Source organism: Nycticebus coucang, chromosome 9, assembly GCF_027406575.1.
Source record: "Nycticebus coucang isolate mNycCou1 chromosome 9, mNycCou1.pri, whole genome shotgun sequence".
In the NCBI taxonomy this organism is placed as follows: Eukaryota; Metazoa; Chordata; class Mammalia; order Primates; family Lorisidae; genus Nycticebus; species Nycticebus coucang.
Genome location: NC_069788.1, coordinates 53,777,341 through 53,793,268, shown reverse-complemented (window position 1 = coordinate 53,793,268; position 15,928 = coordinate 53,777,341). Strand labels below are relative to the sequence as shown.

Genomic DNA, 15,928 nt, shown 5'->3' with positions numbered 1-15,928 from the left:
CTGTTCAACATTTCCACTTGATTCTGGCTAAGTTTTGGAAGGTGACGTGCTTCCAAGTATTGGTCAATTTCCTTCAGATTTTCATATTTCTGTGAATAAAGTTTCTTGTAATATTCATTAAGGATTTTTTGGATTTCTGATGAGTCTGTGGTTATTTCGTCTGTTGTTTCTGATTGATGAGATTAGAGATTTTACTCTTTTTTTCCTGATTAGGTTGGCCAAAGGTTTATCTATTTTATTGACCTTTTCGAAAAACCAGCTTTTTGATTTATTGATCTGTTGTATTATTCTTTTGTTTTCAATTTCATTTAATTCTGCTCTCATTTCGGTTATTTCTTTTCTTCTACTGGGTTTGGGGTTGGAATATTCTTCCTTTTCCAGTTGCATGAGATGTCCCATTAAGTTGTTAACTTCCCATCTTTCCGTTCTCTTGAGGGAGGCTTGCAGTGCTATAAATTTCCCTCTTAGAACTGCCTTTGCAGTGTCCCAGAGGTTCTGATAGTTCGTGTCTTCATTGTTGTTTTGTTCCAAAAAATTGGGATTTCTTTCTTAATCTCATCTCTGACCCAGCTGTCATTCAGCATAAGGTTATTTAACTTTCATGTTTTTGTATGAGTATGCAGATTCCTGTTGTTACTCAGCTCAAGTTTTATTCCATGATGGTCCGAGAAGATGCATGGAATAATTTCTATTCCTTTAAATTTACTGAGGTTAGACTTGTGACCTAAGATGTGATCGATTTTGGAGTAAGTTCCATGGGCTGATGAGAAGTATGTGTATTCAGTTTTGTTGGGATGAAATGTTCTGTAGATGTCTGCTAAATCCAAATGTTGGATGGTTAGGTTTAAATCTAAGATTTCTTTGCTCAGCTTCTTGTTGGAGGATCGATCCAACACTGCCAAAGGAGTGTTGAAATCTCCGACGATTATGGAGCTGGAGGAAATCAAGTTGCTCATGTCTGTTAGAGTTTCTCTTATAAATTGAGGTGCATTCTGGTTGGGTGCATAGATATTAATAATTGAGATCTCATCATAGTGAGTATTACCCTTAACAAATATGAAGCGACCATTCTTGTCCTTCCTTACTTTTGTTGGTTTAAAGCCTATTGTATCTGCAAATAAAATTACAACACCTGCTTTTTTCTGATTACCATTTGCCTGAAATATGGATGACCATCCTTTCACCCTGAGTCTATATTTGTCTTTTAGGTTAAGATGTGACTCTTGTATGCAACAGATATCTGGCCTGAGTTTTTGTATCCAGTAGGCTAACCTATGCCTCTTTAGAGGACAGTTTAAGCCGTTCACATTAATGGAGAATATTGATAAGTCTGGTGAAGTTTTGGGTATCAAGTTTTTCAAAAGTCCAGTGGCAATTTTTAATCCTTTTGCCAGTGTGGAAATTGGAGTTTGATCCAAAGTTTCTGAGTGAGTTTACTTTTGTGGTATAGGATTGGGTTGGTTATTATGGAGGATAGGTCTGAGAATATCCTGAAGAGCTGGTTTGGTTATGGCAAATTTCTTCAACATATAAATGTCATTAAAGTATTTAATTTCTCCATCATAAATGAAACTCAGTTTAGCTGGATACAAGATCCGGGGTTGAAAGTTATTTTGCTTTAGGAGATTAAAAGTCGATGACCACCCTCTTCTGGCTTGAAAAGTTTCAGCAGAGAGATCTGCAGTCATTCTAATATTCTTCCCTTTGAAGGTAATGGTTTTCTTTCTCCTGGCAGCTTTGAGGATTTTCTCCTTCATATTAACTTTAGTGAAGTTAATTATGATATGCCTTGGGGATGTCTTATTGGGGTTGAATCATGCTGAGGTTCTGAAGCTGTCCACTATGTGAATTTCAGAATCTCTAGGCATGTCTGGAAAATTCTCTTTCATAATTTCATGCAGAAGGGCCTCTGTGCCCAGCGAGGCCACTTCATCTGTTTCTGGAACTCCCTTGATTCGGATATTCGCCTTCTTCGAATTATCCCAGAGCTCTCTGAGAGAGTGATCCATTTTTGCTCTCCATTTCTCTTCCTCTTTGAGAGTTCGGGAGCGTTCAAAGGCTTTATCTTTGATGTCAGAAATCCTTTCTTCTGCTTGCTCCATTCTGTTACTGAGGGATTCTACTGTATTTTTCATATCTTTGAGGGCTGCAAATTCTTGCTTCAGTGTGTCTAAGTCTTTGGTGGTTTTGTCTTTAAATTCATTAAATTCTTGAGACAACTTTTGAATTTCTCCTCAAATTCCTAATTCCACTTTGTTAATCTTGTCTGCAGTCCAAATTCTGAATTCAATTTCTGACATCTCAGCCAGTTGTTTATGAAATGGGATCTTCAATTGCATCTGCCATATCTTTCCTTGGGAGGGTTGATCTATTCTGGTTATTCATGTTACCAGAGTTTTTCTGCCCCATGGTTGTTTTACTCCCTCTGATTTTTTCCCCTGGGGTTTTGTCAAGGGCCCCTACAGTGTTGTGGCCTGAGAAACTGGGGCCCTGTCTGGTATGGTGGGGCTAAATGGTTCTGCCTTGTTTTCAGCTGGTTTCTGTTCCACCCTAGTGAAACAGACACTTTGGATTGAAATCTCAGCTGTGGAGAAATATCAGCAATTAAGTCACCCCGCCCCCCCACCGGCAAACAATTGGAAAAGAAAAATCAAACCTTCCTACCACCGTGCACCTAGGGCACCACCTGATTTGTCCTCAGGTGATTGGTTCAGTTCAAAAATGTCCAAATCAATTGTCTCAGTCTGCACCTGTCTCGGGTGAGAGAGTTTTAGAGGTCTCTGGGAACTGGATCACAGGGGTCTGGTGACTACTCTGGTGTGGCTTGCTCCAGTGCTGCGTGGAGTCAGGAGAAGCCACCCAGCCTATAAATCAGTCTGGGAAGGTTGCTGCCTCCTTCCCCACCTTGCACCACTTCACACCCAGTCACTGATAGCCCTGCAGTTGGCTGACCCAGTTGCCTATAGTGAATTGGTACTCCAGGAGTTTGTACCTGCCTGAATCACAAGGAAGTCTGCCAGGCCGCTGCGCTCTGCCTCTCTCCAGCAGGAGGAGGTGAGGCCTGACAACCTCGGCACTAGATGAAGGTTGAGGGGTTTTCACTCAGGTCCAGTCTCGCCCCTGATTAATGTTACTGACAGAACAGAACAACTCTGCGTTTCCCCTGCAGAAGAGAAGCTGAATTGAGTTCCAAATCAGCTTATCTTTGCTCTTGTATTGTCTATAGGCTGACGATCCCCTGAGGGCCAGGTGTCTTAGGTTTAGTAAAGCGGACCTCTGGGTCAGCCCCACCCTGGGAGTTTCCCTGGTTTGCAAGTTGGAGTTGCCTCAGGCAAACTCAGAGTTTCTGGTTGCCCAGGGAGACAGGGGGTGTGACTTCAGAATATTCTGTAGTGATCCATATTGCTAGCAAAAGAGGACTGCTGCCTTATGGCTCAGGCAACCGTTGCTCTGGTGTAGCTCCCCTCCGGCCAACCGTCCTCTCTCCGCTCCGTATCCGAGAGTCTGCACCGACCAGCTGCAGCCCAGCACTGTCTAAACCTCTCGAGCAATTGCCCAAGAGTCTGGACCCCTGGGGGACAGGCCTCCAGACCTTGGAGCGAGAGCAGAGGGGAGTGCGGGGAGCACTGGAAGCCTGAGGTTGCGGGCAGAGAACACACACAGCTTTACACAGTTTTATGCCTGGCCGTATTGTCACCAAAAGATGGCTGTCGCACTGTGCCTCAGGGAACTGCCACTCTGGTGCAGTCCCCTTTCTGCCGACCGACGGGGACTGGCCTCCAGACCCCAGTGTGAGCGAAGGGGAGCGCTGGGAGCTCAGAATTCCAGGTAGAGACTATATACAGTTTATACAGTTTTATGCCTGGCAGGAGGATGCTGTGGCACCCTAGTAGGGGAGGTAGGTCCAGTTTTTAGAGAGTCTCTCCCGTGGAGTGTAGTGGGAGGACCTTTGAACTCTGCCCGGTTGTTTGTGGGGCACTCTGAGCCGTTCTCATGGGGGAGGGGACTCCCGTCCGCTTGGTGATGGATTTTGTACCTTTTATTTGTATCCTTGTGGTCGCAGCTCGCCTCAGCGGGGTTGACGTGCGTTCTACAACCTTCTCTTTTAGTGCAGCTCAAATCCACCAGGTTACTTGCTGAATTTTGGTCCTTTAACTCTCCTTCTGAACGGGAGCCTCTGCACCCAACGGCAGCTCAGGGCAATCTTCCAAGCGTCTGGAGGGACTACAGTCAGGCAAGAGGGCAGCTAGTGCAAGAAGTCTAAAGCTTAGTTCTAATTGGCTGATAGAGATAAAATCTGATTGGTCGATACAGGTGAGACCCAATAGGTCACTATAACTGACCTATGATTAGTCAATATAGCTGAGTCCTGATTGGTTGGTTTAGGCGACCTCTAAAAGACCCAAAGTTGAACAGACCTGTGTAGGTTTTCTGGGATCTGAGAGCAAGTGTGAGATATCTAGTTAGTAAATGGCTACTTGGGTCTATTTTAAATTTAGTCAGTTAGCCAATTGGGGTCTGAATTGAAGGATTGATTCTAGTAGATTCACATTTTTTGACAACATCTTTGCATTTTACAATTCCCTTCTTTGTCAACAGATGACCAGCTTTATACTCTTTATTGCCCCAGGGGCGGTTCATGGACCTTGGGCTGCAAGTCTCCCAGGTTTTTCTTTTGCAAAAGGCTAAGAAGTTAGTCTGTGGAACAGATTCTGAAGAAAAAGAGGATTGGGGGGGAAAGCAGATGATCTTGGAGAACCAGGAATGGAAACAGAAAAAAAAAATTCCTTTGGCTAGATGAGAAAGAAAGTTTTTGGGTAGCAGAGCTCTGGAATTGGACCTCTCTTCATGATGGCACCCCAAGCAAACAGCAAGATCATGGAGAGGAGATTGTCATGTGTCACATCAAGGTTCCCTGTGACCTGAGCATAACAAAGAATTTGAGCAGCAGACCCAAATAGTCCTGCTGTGTTTATCAAAATATAGCATTCGTTTTTATCGTAGACATGGAAGCAAAATTTTACTCCCTTATTTATTTGAGTGCAGATGGTAGAGAAATTGAGAGAATGTTGGTACATAGGTGCGGGGAGGAGGAGGAGGAGGAGGGAAAGATTGTGTGGAAACCCTTTCTTGGCCTGAATTATGTCTTCTTTTTTTTTTTTTTTAAATCTATGCCCTTCTGACTCAGCATTGATCCTACATACACAATTATAGTAATCCACAGGCAAGTGTTAATATTGCTAATGATATTGATTTGCAGAGTGATTATCTGAGAGCCATTCTCAGCTGCTGTATCAGGATTACAGCATTTGTGTAACTCCAGATCAAGCCAGTGGTGAAAAAGCCAGTACTTGTTTAGTCAAAAAGAGCTGACAAAGAGGGCACCCTGCAATTAGATAAGCATGCTTGTCACTAAGGGGCTGGCAGGCCTGGTTCACATGCTCCAGGGTTGGGGATGACCTTTAACAGATGCAGTTTCTCAATATAAAACCCTTGTGTCTGAGCAGATAAATGAACAAAGCTTTGTATCCGACTGCTTCATATTTCCATCTGTGTGTGAATAAGCATGTTCTGGGTTTATGAAAGTCCTGATAGTAGCTTTAGTTAATATTAGTAAAATGGTCAGTTAATCTGGTTTATCTGTAGGCCCGTAAGTACCGGACAGTAAGAGACCTGGGGCCAAGGTTTAAGTCATGTGTTTATTGATTAAGTTATGTGCCTATATAAGCTTTGGTAGAAGAAATAAAGATTGCCACTTGCCATGATAGCATAAGTGGTCCTCCTTATTACTCAGACTATTTCATTGCAGGACTCATTTCTCTGCATCACCCATCAATTGGGAGACATTCACACAACCCACCTCTTCAAGGAGGCAAACCTTAACTGTCCAGATCAAAGTGGTCACTTCCCCTCAGGAAGTGAGACAGCTTGTCTGTCAAGAAAAAAGCAATAGATTGTGAGTCAGAATCTATTTGGAGCTGAATCCAAACCCTAGCTTTGCTAGGAACTCAACTGGCCCTGAAAACTGTTACAACAAAGTAGTACAAACTGGGTTGCTTAAACAATAGAAATTTATTGTTTCACTGTTCTGGTGGCCAGAAGTCTGGGATTAAGGTGTTGGCAGGGTTGGTTCCTTCTGAGAACTGTGAGGAAGAATCTGTTCCACATCTCTCCCCCAGCTTCTGGTGGTTTGCCAGCAATTATTGGTATCTTTTGGCATGTAGATCTCTGCCTTTATCTTCATGTGGCATTCTCCCATGTGCATATTTGGATCTATGGTCTAGATTTCCCCTCTTTATAAAGATGCCATTCATACCGGATTAGGGGCCCATCCTACATCAGGATGACCTCATCTTAACTAATTATGTCTGCAACAAGCTTGTTTCCAAATAGGTCATATTCTAAGGTACTGAGGGTTAGGACTTCAGTATATAAGTTTGGAGAGGATATAATTCAGCCCATAACAAGGCCCTTGGGGAAAAACCTTCTCAGTTTCCTGGCCTGTAAAATGGGCATAGGGTAGGAATAACTTCTTAAAGAGTCATTGGAAGGATTAGTCTACGTGACTACCCAACACTATGGCTCAGTGGATGAATATGTCGCATTCTATCCATTGTCATTTCTATTTTCTACTGTTTTAATGTGCTTCTTACACCTGTATATAAATGGAAGCAGAGAAGGAGGGAGATAAGACACAAACATAACTAATGGCTTCTCCCTGGGGAAATGCGGACATTAAAATGGCTTCCTTCAGCCAAGCCCCAAGCTAGGCAAGGAGATGAACTGTAAGCAAAGAAGCTTATAGTCTAGTGGTGGGATGATGGGGCTGGTGATGTAGCAGGAAGACTATAAATTAATCTCTCTGCCTGCTTTTTCTTCTTTTTCTCTCCCCATGGATTTACACTCACAAGCTCCTTTTCATTTCAGAATTTGTTCCCATAGAATTCCAGAGTGTCCCAGAGGAATATGAATATCAGTCCTCAGTTTTGAAAGCACCTGGAAAAATGGACATAGCATTCATATTCACAATACCTTGTAAATTTGACTGCAATTACCTTATACCTTTTTGTCTCCCCTTTTTACACAAATGTAAAACTGAGAAGGGAGTGTGTCCTGAGCCAATCTCCATACTTAACTGAAGACAGTAGCTCAGGTAGCGAAGAGCCAGCAATTGGGTCCTCAGGTGCTCAGCTCACTGTGCAGCCTGTGGCTTTACATGCTGTGTCTTAAACAATGTGCATACTCATAAATAATGAATTCAGAATGGACACAAGTAGGTGTGCTTAAAGGTGATTCCACCTGCCTCTGGCTTTCAATTTAAGGCCATATAATCATAATTCGGTGACAATTTCCGAGCTAGGCCACAGAACTTCTGGACAAGCAGGACTTAACAAAGGAGAGAGGAATTGTAATTTACATTTGCTAAGTCCCCAAAGAGTTGAAATCCATGTAAACTTCATAAAGGATTCATTCTTCTGTGATATAAAAGAGGAAGTGGAAGCTGGAAATGTCAAGAGACTTTCCCCAGTCTCATCTGGGAGAAAGGAGGAGAATGAGGACTCAAACCCAAGTCTTCTGACTAAAGGTCTTTTTCTCCATGTACCATTTACCCATGGGTCATGGGCAAAAGTGGCTCTTCTGCCCTCCACAACTAACTAGAACCACAGGGAACTTGATGGAACTGAGGAAGGGAACATGCTAGGATCAGGATGTGAGAGCTTTCCCCATGTAGGCTCATTCTACAGAAAAGGATAGAGTCCCTGTGCCCTCAGCATCTGTCACAGCACAGGCCAATGCTTCCACAGATGTGCTGAGGAAGTAAGCAGCACATCATTTTCAAACAAGGTTAAATCAAGGGATGGAGTGTCTTTGGACTGCAAAAGGTGCTCACTCTTAACTGAAAAAGGCAGGTGTTCTCTGCACTTGGCTCACTCTTTCCCATACCCATAGTCATAGACTATTTGAAGTCGTGGTTTCATTATTAGACCGCAATCACCTGAATGGCAGGACCTGCCATTTTATTTTATTTTTTCATTTTATTTCCAGAAACTCAGAAAAATAGCATAGATTCTCAGCAAGGAGAATGGTGATATTGGATTTCTCTAGACCAGGGTTTCTCAGTATTGGTACTTAATCTAGCAGTTGGAGGCAGATAATTCTATGTTGTGGTGGAATGGCTTGTGTATTATAAAATGTTATATTTAGTAGCATCCCTAGCCTCTACCCATGAGATGCCAGTACCACCACATTCAGTTACTACAACCAAAATGCCTCCGGACATTGCCAACTGTCTCCTGGGGAGCAAAATCACCCCTAGTCGAGAACCATTACTCTACATGAAGAAAAGACTAACATATTTGTCTTTTGTGCTGTGTGCCAAATACTTTATTGATGCGATCTCAATTTGATCTTCACAATAACCCTATGAGATAGGTATTATGATATACAGGTGGAGAAACTGAGGCATAGAGAGGTTAAATAACTCAAGAACACTCAGCGTAGAAGTAATAAAGCTAGTTTTGAAGTAGACCTTTCTGATTCTCATGCTGACAGGAGACAGAAATAATAACTAAAACAAGATCTGTATAGGCATTTGTGGGTATTCTACAATTGTTCATTTAATCATTTTTTGTGTGTCTTTCCCAGTTCACCAAAAGGTTGAAGTCTGAATATATATTTTAAGCACTGATTTCTAATTTTTTTCCTAGAACTATTAAATTCAGTATTTATAGTTTTACTGTACATTTTATCTGGTATTTCAGAAAAGCATTAAAAATGTGTTATCTTTTCATATGGCATGACTACTGGGCTCCCTCTAGTGTTGGGTATGATTATATTTCATTTTAAAAGACCTTGCATGTGACCATATTTCATGTTAATGAGAAATGTGTTCTTTGTTAAGAGACAGTTTAAAAATTCAACTGGCTCTTTATAAAATTGTCTTATTCAGATTTTTCAAAGAGCCTAGCATAACTTAAGTTTTATAATGTTAGAAAGCAACTAATGTGAGTTAGTTGTTAAATTATTTTTAATGGACCAAAAGAGATTTCATGATAGGACTAGTTGGCTAAAACAAATTATATATGGTCATGTGATGCATATATATATTTCAGTCATTGCTGCACTGTTTATACAATAGTGATCCCATAAGAGTATAATGCCCTATTTTTGCTATATCTTTTCTTTAAATATATTTAGATACTTGAATACTTACCACTGTATAACAGTTATCCAGTATTCGGTATATTAACACCCTGTACAGTTTTGAAGCCTGGGAGCAATTAAGATATACTATATAGCTTAGGTGTATAGTAGGCGATAACATCTATGCTTGTATAAATACATTGTATGATATTTGAATGATGAGAGAGCCTAATGATTCTTTTCTTAAAATGTATCCCTGTAGCTATATAGATATGTTCAGTGTCACTCTGATGAAAATAAATACAAATTAAAATAATAATGTGGTAGACTAGAGCTTTACTCTACCAACTAAGTAAATCTTCAATTTTCTATAAATGTGAATGTATCCTGTTCTTCAGTGAGTGGGTCTATGCAAACCTACTTTTATTTTTTTTATTTATTTTTTTTTGTAGAGACAGAGTCTCACTTTATGGCCCTCGGTAGAGTGCCATGGCATCACACAGCTCACAGCAACCTCCAACTCCTGGGCTTAAGCGATTCTCTTGCCTCAGCCTCCCGAGTAGCTGGGACTACAGGCGCCCACCACAACGCCCAGCTATTTTTTGGTTGCAGTTCAACCGGGGCCGGGTTTGAACCCACCATGCTCGGTATATGGGGCCGGCACCTTAGCGACTGAGCCACAGGCGCAGCCCGCAAACCTACTTTTAAAGCCAGAGGGATCTGAGAGACAGAAGAAAGAGGCTGACAAATCCAGTTTCTCCAAAAGAAACATTTAATAGAGACTTTAGAAGCCTTGTCCAAGCAGGCCCCAGAAGAGATAGTGGACTCCAGCATTGTTACACTCTCCTTTAGGGCTTATGTGTAGGACAATTAAGTCAACCTCTCAGGGAAAGGCAAAAATTTGCCTAAGTATAGAATATATGACTAGTACTGTTTAGGAGAATATCAAGGTTGTTTCTACCTAGGGCAAAATTTACCATTAAGTACTTAACAGTAACTAGAAATCTTAGTGGAATTCCTAGAACTAGGGTTAATCAGAAGTTAATATGGTGGCTTATCATCCAGAGTTGCTTAAGTTTCCATTTGATTGTCATATGTTTTGGCTAATGTATGCTTTTTATAGACAAAGCTATATTTTGAAGTGTTAACACAACAAAGAATAGTATATATTCCTAAATAATGTTTTTTTAGTTTTTCAAATACCTTCATTAAATTATTTTGTATTAAATAATATCATTCTGCCATTAATATTGCAAGAACAAGGTATGGGGAGGTAGTTTTGTTTGTATTTCTCCATTCCTTTTCTTCTAAATGTTTTATGACAAGCAGTTTTAGTGTGAATTTTTAAATAAGATATGGCCGTATTTCATTTCTAGTCCAATTCTTCTTTTAAGTGGCAAATTTTATACACATATCTTTGTTTGATTATCAGTTTATTTGGACTAATTTTAATATCTTATTTTGCATTGTAATTTGTTATGCCTGTCTTTCCTTTCTTTCATGTTATTTTTGCTTTCCATTGGACTCACTGATTTTTTTTACTGTTATTTCTTTACATTCATTTTATCATTTTAGTGGTTTCTTTTAATATCAAAATATATGCCCTATGTAAGAAAATATAGCTTAATCATATGCCTGCCCTCCTTATCAGCAATACAAGGACATCAAACTGCTTTATTCTGTTTCAGCCCCTTTCATCTTCTATAACTATCATCCAGTATTTTTGGTTTATCTGTTTTTAAATACCTTAATATAAAGTATTGTATTATTATTTCTTCTACAACTAATTTATATTTTAGATCGATTTATACTTTTACTTTTTTCTTTTGCAATTTTAATGCTTCTTGAATTCCTACTTTTTCATCTGAGTTCAATCTTCTTATTTCAGTACACACTTTTTTTTTTTTTTTTTTTTGAGACAGAGTCTCACTATGTTGCCCTTGGTAGGATGCCATGGTGTTGCAACTGACAGCAACCTCAAACTCTTGGGCTCAAGAGATTCTCTTGCCTCAGTCTCCCAAGTAGCTGGGATTACAGGCACCTGCCACAATGCCTGGCTATTTTTTGTTGCTGTTGTAGTTGTCATTGTTGTTTGGCAGGCCCAGGCCAGGTTCCAACCCGCCAGCATGGGTGTATGTGGCTGGTGCCGTGCCTGCTGAGCTACTGGCACTGAGCCTCACGTCAATAGCAATTCTTTAGTATGCATTTGTGAATGGTGAAACTTCCCAGTTTTTGGGTCATTAAATTATTTAATTCACTCTTACACGCAAAAAATAGCTTATCTAACTGCAAGATTTTAAATTTTGAGTTATTTTTGCCTTATCTGTAATGTTGCAAGGGAGGCAAAACTATACATTTTCCCTCTTTGGATTTTTTTGTGAGGCCTGAGAATTAAATTGACATAAGACAGATCAACAAGAGAAAAGCATACACATTTATTGAGTACAAATTTTATATGGTACAGAGCTTTAATAAAGAAATTAAGAATCAAAGATATAGTGGGCGGCGCCTGTGGCTCTAAGGGGTAGGGTGCCAGGCCCATATGCCGGAGGTAGTGGGTTCAAGAATCAAAAATATAGCATGAATACTAATAAAGTGTACTGGACAAAGAGCAGTAAATTATCAAAATGTGACAAGGCAAATGGACTTGGGTTTAGTTTAACAAGTTTTGTTTGGACAGATTTCTCAGGGCCTTAATTCTTCTGTCCTTGATAAGAAGGATACTTTTCTACTGGTATAGGGAGGGCATCTTTGATCTCCTGCTTTAAAGAAACAGAAGGAAAGCCAGAGTGTTCTTGCACCTGCTGTTTTCAAGTGCATTTAACTCAAAATAGTCAACATGCCAGAGTGGCATATTGTGTAGTGCTGCATTCTGGACTCCTTCAATGTTATTTATCATAACAGATTAAAAAAAGTAGCATGTATTTGTCACAATCACTACTGAAGTGTAATTGTTAATAGTGTTTATTTTAAATTAATAGTTCTATTATTCTATACAAAGTGTGAAAAACCATAGATATTAATTATATATGATCTTTTATAGAACTTTTAAGATAAACTTGCTAACATTTTACTTATATGGTATATATAAAGATTTAATGATACTGTATTTGGAAGGAAATTATCTTCTAGAAGGTACTTCACACCACCTTGTTAGACTGGCTGATATACTTAGGACTGCCCCAAATTAAACTGGAAACTGCAGATTACACCACTTCCTGCTTGTTATCTAATCTCTCAAGATACATAATTCTTAACCCACCTAAACAGACCCCCCCCAAAATAGATTACCCTCATCACACTATGTCAGAAACTACAAGTTATCATACTGCTGTAAGTAATAGAAACACAGCCCTCAAGTTCTCTGCAAATGTATTTTGACTAAAAATAGCACTGCTGCTGCCAGAAGTTAAGGCTAGTTTTCTACAGAAATCAGGTCCCTCCTGGCAGGCATTTCTGAATCCATGGGCTTTTGGCTTTTTCTTAGTTGTTCAAAAAATTTCAAGCAAACAGCTTAAACCGTTTATTAGAATCAAGGATCTTTGAATTTGGGGGTAATTTCAGTTTAGTGGAGAATCGGATAACTATTGTAGCTCTTCTTTTGAGGTGGTGAGTGGCTCTGAAAAGAGCCTTTTTTTGGGTTTCCCCTCCAGGTACTTAGGTCGTTGAAATAAATTACCTAGAAAAGTTACTTAGCCTGGACTTTGTGGTGGTGACCCTCAGTCTTCTTGGGCAACAACACTGCCTGGATGTTGGGCAGGACACCACCTTGTGCAATGGTCACACCACCCAGCAACTTGTTGAGCTCCTCATCATTGCGGATGGCTAACTGTAAATGTCGTGGGATAATGCGGGTTTTCTTGTTGTCACGTGATGCATTACCAGCTAGTTCCAAAATTTCAGCGGTGAGGTACTCCAGCACCGCTGCCAAGTACACGGGTGCACCAGCCCCAATCCGTTCAGCATAATTGCCTTTCCGAAGCAAACGGTGGATCCGTCCTACAGGAAATTGTAAGCCTGCTCTAGATGACCGAGACTTGGCTTTCGCACGTGCCTTTCCCCCCTGCTTCCCGCGCCCAGACATGCTCCAAGTAAAACTGTGCTATGAAGAGAAAACGCAACCCTAGTGGTAGAGACTGGGTCTATTTATAGTCTGACAGCTGTTGTGCTTTGTAATCTGATTGGCTGATGGCTGTCTATCCAATCAGAAAGCCTTACCAGAATCACCTCATTTGCATACACTCCACTGCCCATTATCCAATCAGATGCTGGATTTTCAATACGTCATATGAGGCCATGCCTATAAATACCGGGGTTCCCCACTCCAGATGCTCTGTGCTTGCTTGGTACAGGTTAGAGACTCTTAAGCTGTAACTCTATAGAGCCGTTAGCACTGTAGAGCTGTTAACAAGCTTAACCTCTTGCTAGCCATGCCGGAGTTATCTTCAAAAGGCACTACCATTTCTAAGAAAGGTTTTAAAAAAGCTGTGACGAAGACCCAAAAGAAAGAAGGAAAAAAGCGCAAAAGATGCCGCAAAGAGAGCTACTCTATCTATATTTACAAGGTGCTGAAGCAGGTCCATCCAGATACTGGCATTTCCTCAAAGGCCATGAGCATCATGAATTCCTTTGTTACTGACATCTTTGAGCGTATCGCAGGGGAGGCATCCCGTTTGGCCCACTACAACAAAAGGTCAACTATCACGTCCAGGGAGATCCAAACGGCTGTCCGGTTGTTGTTACCTGGTGAGCTGGCTAAGCACGCAGTTTCTGAGGGCACCAAGGCTGTTACGAAATACACAAGCTCCAAGTAAAGTACATGTACCAAGTAAACTTAACCAAGTAAGCGACTTTAACCCAAAGGCTCTTTTCAGAGCCACTTAAAGCAGCTTATGAGAGCTGGGCACGCTAGAAATGTTTCTTAACGTTATCAGGCTGACGGACAAATCCATTAGTGAGGCTTCTAGACTTGAATTAGAAGCCTAGATGGCATGTGGAAATCATGCTACTTCTGAGGTTCGTTGACCAAGTGCAGTCAACGGGTAAGAATTTTTAGGAAAACTGTTTGCGATGGTATTACATGGAGGGTGGTTGTAGTCTGCATTTTTGGGTTGAGTTCTGTGAGCAAAGAATACCCAGTGACAAGTCCTTGAATTAAGCCGTTCTGAGGGAGGCTTAATCTATACTCAGTGGAAACTCACGGTTCTTATTAGTGTGCAGTCAAAGATACTTGGCGTTTTATAAAACTAGTACCATTTGTTAAGGCGTTTAAGATACGAGAATACATTGTTCCTAGAAAGCCCCTGCAGAGCTTTGCAGTCTTAGCTGGCAGTCCTCTAAACGAGATTACTGAACATTTCATGCTTACGTTGTATAGTGGGTGTCACGTCTAACCAGGGGTCTCAACTGCCCTAAGACCACAGGAAACCAGAGATAGCACAGTTCTCAGGTAATCTGTTAAACGTTTTGTGACCACTCCGGCTACCCTGATTACCCCGAGACTCTTGGGATTATTGGGTCAAAAGGCAACCCCTATTTCCACACTTGGTTTACACGCTAATACTTGGTTAACAATTCCAAGTATTTATACAGCTAGGACAAAGAGGAGAAAGCGGCAATCTGTTTCACTGGGTCTTGAGAATAAGGAGAAGACTTCACTGAGTATTGCGCTCCCTCTCAGGTCCATTTTCTACAATTGAGACCACGTAATGGATGTTGTAAAGTTTGAAGTAGTAAGAAATGTTCTAGAATAAAGTAAGTCTTGCTTCTTAATAACACTTATTCACAGAAAGAACCTCCATATGGACCTGGAATTACTTGCACTTCTTCCAGAGGGCTCTCTTCTCTGAATTGCTTCAGTCACATCTAAGTTCAGAGTTAGTATGAAGTTTATAACTAAGATAGTCAAGAAGTTATCTATTCTGCTTACTTTCCCATCATAGTGTGTAAAAGAAAGGGAAATCATTAAAAAGAGCAAACATACAGGCTAGCTAAATCAGTTTGTAACTTTAGCAATGAAGGCTACTCACATAAAATAGGCACCCACATAAGCAGCCTACAGATCTCTAGTTAAGTATCAGTGGCTCTTAAAAGAGCCTTTGCTTTATTAAGCTCTAGTGGCTGGATCATTTTAGAGCTGGTGTACTTGGTGACAACCTTGGTGCCCTCAGACAAGACATGCTTGGCTAGTTTCTCTGGAAGCAGCAGCAGCATGGCCTTCTGGATCTCCATGGAGCTGATGGTTGTGTGTTCCTTATAGTGTGCCAGCTTAGAAGCCTCGCCAGCAATGTACTCAAAAATGCCACTGATAAAGGAATTCATGATGCTTATGGCCTTGGAACAGATACTAGTGTTGGATGGACCTGCTTCAGCGCCTTACAAACATAAATAGAATAGTTCTCTTCATGACATCTCTTGTGCTTTTCCCCGTCCTTCTTCTGATTTTCAGTGATAGTTTTCTTGAAGCCCTTTTAAGAAATAGTAGTACACTTTAAGGTAAGTTCTGGCATTACTTGGCTTACAGTTCCAATGTGAAGTCAATAAGCAAGCGGCGTTTGATAAACAGGAAAGTGTGGTATGTAGTGTGCAGCGCATTCAAACATCGTCTTTGGTATCCAACATCTGATTGGATAATGGATAGACAGCTACCAGCCAATCAGAATAAACCACAATCTGTCATTTGACTATGCGTAACCTGGGCACCTCCCTTAACGGCTAGTTTTTCTGTTATAACGTATTTTTTTCTTCAGCTAAGTCTGTGCGTTGGCAGTGGGAAGGAAGGCAC

The 15,928-nt window shown here is 40.8% G+C and overlaps 2 protein-coding genes across 2 annotated transcripts; one reads left to right on the top strand and one right to left on the bottom strand.

Annotated features, from left to right (window-relative positions):
- Positions 1-12,832: 12,832 nt before the first annotated feature.
- On the bottom strand, positions 12,833-13,228 carry LOC128593891 (histone H2A type 1-A). The gene has a single exon (XM_053602256.1). It carries the CDS (start codon positions 13,226-13,228, stop codon positions 12,833-12,835), a length of 396 nt encoding a protein of 131 aa, XP_053458231.1.
- A 346-nt stretch (positions 13,229-13,574) lies between these two features.
- LOC128593957 (histone H2B type 1-A) lies at positions 13,575-13,958 on the top strand. The gene has a single exon (XM_053602396.1). The coding sequence runs from the start codon at positions 13,575-13,577 to the stop codon at positions 13,956-13,958; it is 384 nt and encodes a 127-aa protein (XP_053458371.1).
- The last annotated feature ends 1,970 nt before the right edge of the window (positions 13,959-15,928 follow it).